The sequence below is a fragment of the Trypanosoma conorhini genome (assembly GCF_003719485.1).
Source record: "Trypanosoma conorhini strain 025E chromosome Unknown Tco_14.4_contig_00538, whole genome shotgun sequence".
NCBI lineage: Eukaryota > Euglenozoa > Kinetoplastea > Trypanosomatida > Trypanosomatidae > Trypanosoma > Trypanosoma conorhini.
In genome coordinates this window covers 9,347-13,174 of record NW_021704625.1, presented here as the reverse complement: position 1 = coordinate 13,174, position 3,828 = coordinate 9,347, and the positions used below count along the sequence as shown (strand labels likewise).

Here is a 3,828-nt window from a genome sequence, read left to right as displayed (position 1 = left end):
ACTTCCGCCGGAGGCGACAGGGGGCCGACGGGGGGGAGTGAAGGCGATTTGTGCGGATCAGGCGATTTGTGCGGTTCAGGCAACTCAGGCTTCGGAGGCGGTGCAGACGGTGCGGGGGCTGGAGGGACCTTTCTCTTCCACTCCTTGTCGTTGCCGTCCCATTGAACCCCTGGGGTCACGCCGCTGCCGGTGGCGGATATCGTGCACACCTCACTGTAGTCGGGGCACATCACCTTTTCGGCGCCGAAGGGCGGAATGTCCCACGTAGCCTTCGCCCCGCCCGTGCATGACACCCATTCGGTCCAGCCTTCCTTATCCACCCCCAGCTTCACTTCTCCGCCGAGGCACTTTAACTCCGCATGCACCGCGGCAACGAGCTTGTCCCCGCCCTTCGCATCCTTCACCGTGGTGGGATCCACGTCCAGACACCACGAAGAGGGCCTGTCGCCAGGCACCGCGGATCGGCTCCCTCCCGTCCTGAAGACAGCGTTAAGGTCGTTCATGTTTATTGCAGGCGCAATGATGGGGCAAGAGTCCGCTGTCTTTCCTGGCGACGCCTCAACGATGCTCCTTGTGCACCGGCCACTGAAATACCGGTCCGAGGCGCAGCGCAGGTACTCATCGTGTTCCTTGCAGAACATTTTGGGGTAGTCAGACAAATTGAGTTGGGCGCACTTCTTTTCCAGCAGCTCGCAGCCCGACTTCTTGCCCCACGCCATCGGCTCCGCCGCCGCCCAGTTCGCCTTGTAGTAGCCCAGGTCCACGAAGGCGCCCAGCGTCAGCTCCGTGTAGAGGCCGGCGCCCCCGAACGGGGCCATCAGCTCGTCCTTCGCGTTGCGCTCCGACCAGTGCGACTCCAGTGTCGACCCGTCCCCTTCCAAGTCGTACAGCTCCATGCCCTGAATGTTGTCGCAGTCGTAGTGCTCCCTCGCAGCCATCGCGGCATTAGTCGAGTTCACCACCACCGACACCTTCCTGTCCCGCACGCCGGTCACGGCCTTCGCCATGTGGTGGGCCGTCATCTGCTGGTAGGAGAAGCCGAGCGCGTGGGCGATCTCGTGCGCGGCGATGCGGGTGGCGAGGCGTCCGAGGAACAAATTTGCCGGCGCCAAGTTCACGGCGCCGACGATTGGGCGGCCATTCTCCAGCGTGGCGCACGGCAACGCCCACACCCCGCCTGGCGCAGCGGCGACGTAGAGCACCATGTCGGCCTTGTCAACGCCCTTAGTGCGGTGCGAAAGGGGGATGCTGAACCGACTGCAAATGCTGCCAGGGGCAAATTCGGGCACCTTCAGCGGAGCCTTCAGCGGCTGCACCAGCAGTCGCTCCGCGTGCAGTTTGACGGCGGCAGAGACGATGTCATGGGTGAGAGCCTTCTGCTGAACGGCAGACATCGCATCATCCCCACAGTCAGCGGCTTCGTTGCCCAACAAATTCGGCTTGGAACTCCCCGAAGAGAGGCAGAACTTCCTGACGTCTGTCACATCATTCGTCGACACCACAATGCGGATCGGCTCCCATCCCTCCTTCCCAGTGACGTGATACACCTGCGGCTCGCCCTGCGCTTTGAGGGAGACCTCCTTCACCACCACCGGGGCAGACTTCTCGCCGCCATTTTTCACCACGGCGTCAAAACTGCAGTGGTACGGCAGGGGGGAGGCAAAGCACCCGACAACACAACACACCGCTGCCACCACCGCCAATGCCGTCGGCAGCCGCGTGGATCGCGGCAAGGCGCGTAGCGAATGAAGCATGGCGTGTGTGTGTGAGGGAGGCGCGTCTTAGCTTGCTGAGGCAATAGAGACTCTTAAGCTTGGAGCAGGGCAAAAAGAAAGGAAAAAAGAGACACACAGTCAAAAACAAGGTGCAAGCGCCTGCGGAGAGGAGACGACGGCAGACGAGGCCACGCGATGGGCGCATTCAGCCATAATACTGGCGAAATAAAAAAAAAACAATAAACCCCGTGAAGTGAAGTGAAGCCGAAGCGTTGGGGGGGGGGGGGGGCGTCCACCGAGCAGTGGGGACGCGCAGCAACACTTGGGACGACCAGCACACACACACAGACACACTCTCTCTCGGTTCCTGCACAGCCCAGTCCAGGAATGAAGAAAGAAAGCAAGAGATCACCCACTGAAGGCAATGGAGAGAAATTAAAAAGGACAAAAACAGTTACGGTGCTGTACCCATGCAGCCAAGCAGGACGGCAGCGGCTCCTCGGGCGCACAATAAAAAAAACCGACGGGCCTGCATGAGTGGATGTGTGTATACATACGGGCACATTATGTGTCTGCCTCGTGGGGTGAGGCGGGGGGCGAGAGAGTCCGTGCAGGGGGTCCCACGCACAAAAAGCAAGAAACAAAAAAAGGAGAAGTACTAGCTGTGTGCACGGCTCTCTCTCTCTCTGTTCCTTACGCGGCCAGCATCGCAGCGGCAGCCGCACACGCAACAGAAAGAAAAATCGCAAGGCGGGAGGCGCAGTGAAAGGCAGCTGTGCTGCCGTCACCCCCGCTGCCGCCGGGCGCCGCCTTCGTTGCATTCGTGGCGGTGGCGCCGGTAGCCGACGGTGTGGTGGATACTTCTCCCCCGGCCGCTGCCGGAGCCTCTGTGCTGTCTGACGCGCCTTGAAGGCCGGCGGCCCTGCCGCTCTCGTCCGCTTCGTCAGTGGGGGGGCTGGCGTCGACAGCAGTCGCTGTGCCGCTTTTGGCGACAAGCCCCGTCGGTGTCGTTTCCTGCGCGCCGGTTGTCTGCGAAGCAGCGGAGTCGTCAGGTTGCGTGGCTTTTGTTTGCGCCGCATCCTGCGACGGTGGAGTGCCTTCGGCAGCCCCCGCAGTGTGCCCCTCGCCGCGGCTGCCGGCAGCGTTGGCGCCGCCACGCGTCGGGGCAGACGGTTGCGCCGGGGGCCGAGCAGCGCCGTCGGTGGAGGTCACCTGCGCGGGCCCGGACGCGGCGGCCGCTCCCCCGTTTGTCCCTGGCAACCTGCCAGCTGCTTCCTTCGCAGTTTCTACTCTTTGCGGAGCTGGCGGTGGCGGTGGGGGCCTCGCCACCGGTGCCTTCACGTCTTCCCTTTGCCCTTCCGTGGCGCGTGGCAACTGAGCCTCCTGCTGCCGCTGCTGCGCTTCTCCGGTCAGCCCTCCGCCGCCGCCGCCGCCCGCCGCGCTGTGACCCGCAGGAGGCACATCCTGACGGCTCTCAAGGCCAGCGGAGCCAAACACGGCAGAAATATTGCCCTCCACTTCTCTTTTGCAGTTCGCAATTGACGCCGTCTTCTTCTCGTCAGTCTCGTTCCTGAACTCATACTCACATTCCCACAGCAGAAGTTCTCGCCACCTTGCGGCCCGCAAGTCTCTCCAGTTGCTCTCCGTGCAGTGGCCCACGTCCACGCCGGCGGCGCAGCACAGCACGCAGAGGGCGCACACCAACAGCACACGGCCTGCCATCGCCACTCCTCCCACCGCAGCACACACACACACGCACAGAGTCTAGCGGGGGGGAAGAGGAGGGAGTGGAAAGAAGGGGTGCCGTCGCACACCAACAGCCCGCGCAATGAGAGCACTCAACACTCACACATCAAGCAAAGAAAGAAGGATGGTCGAGGCATTGCCGTCCCGTTAAAGGGAAAAAGGCAGATGCAACGGCAGGAGAAGGTTTTGCGTACGTTCCTCCGCGTGTGCCTTCAGTATAAACCGGAGAGGCAAACGGAAAAGCGCAGAGGGGCCCAAGGGCCCTTTTTTCCCTCCCGCCACACACACAGATGGACGAAGTGGACGAGCCGGCGGCCCCCTTCGCTGCGCAGCACATGCATAAGCACCGTGCCGTCGACGCAGCTAG

At 62.6% G+C, this 3,828-nt stretch overlaps 3 protein-coding genes across 3 annotated transcripts in view; all 3 read right to left on the bottom strand.

Annotated features, from left to right (window-relative positions):
- Positions 1-2: 2 nt before the first annotated feature.
- Tco025E_07203 (surface protease GP63) lies at positions 3-1,754 on the bottom strand (the record flags this gene model as incomplete). Its single annotated transcript, XM_029374070.1, has 1 exon — positions 3-1,754. A coding segment is annotated over one exon (1,752 nt), but the record flags the coding sequence as incomplete, so codon positions are not given.
- A 654-nt stretch (positions 1,755-2,408) lies between these two features.
- Positions 2,409-3,437, bottom strand: Tco025E_07202 (mucin-associated surface protein (MASP); the record flags this gene model as incomplete). The annotated part of the gene is made up of 1 exon (XM_029374069.1): positions 2,409-3,437. The coding sequence occupies one exon, from the start codon at positions 3,435-3,437 to the stop codon at positions 2,409-2,411; it is 1,029 nt and encodes a 342-aa protein (XP_029225834.1).
- A 130-nt stretch (positions 3,438-3,567) lies between these two features.
- Positions 3,568-3,828, bottom strand: part of Tco025E_07201 (mucin-associated surface protein (MASP)) — a gene marked incomplete at both ends in the record, with an annotated part of 570 nt that continues 309 nt past the window's right edge. Inside the window, one exon of the mRNA XM_029374068.1 lies at positions 3,568-3,828. This exon is cut by the window's right edge and continues 309 nt beyond it. Within this exon, the coding sequence (XP_029225833.1) occupies positions 3,568-3,828 (261 nt within the window).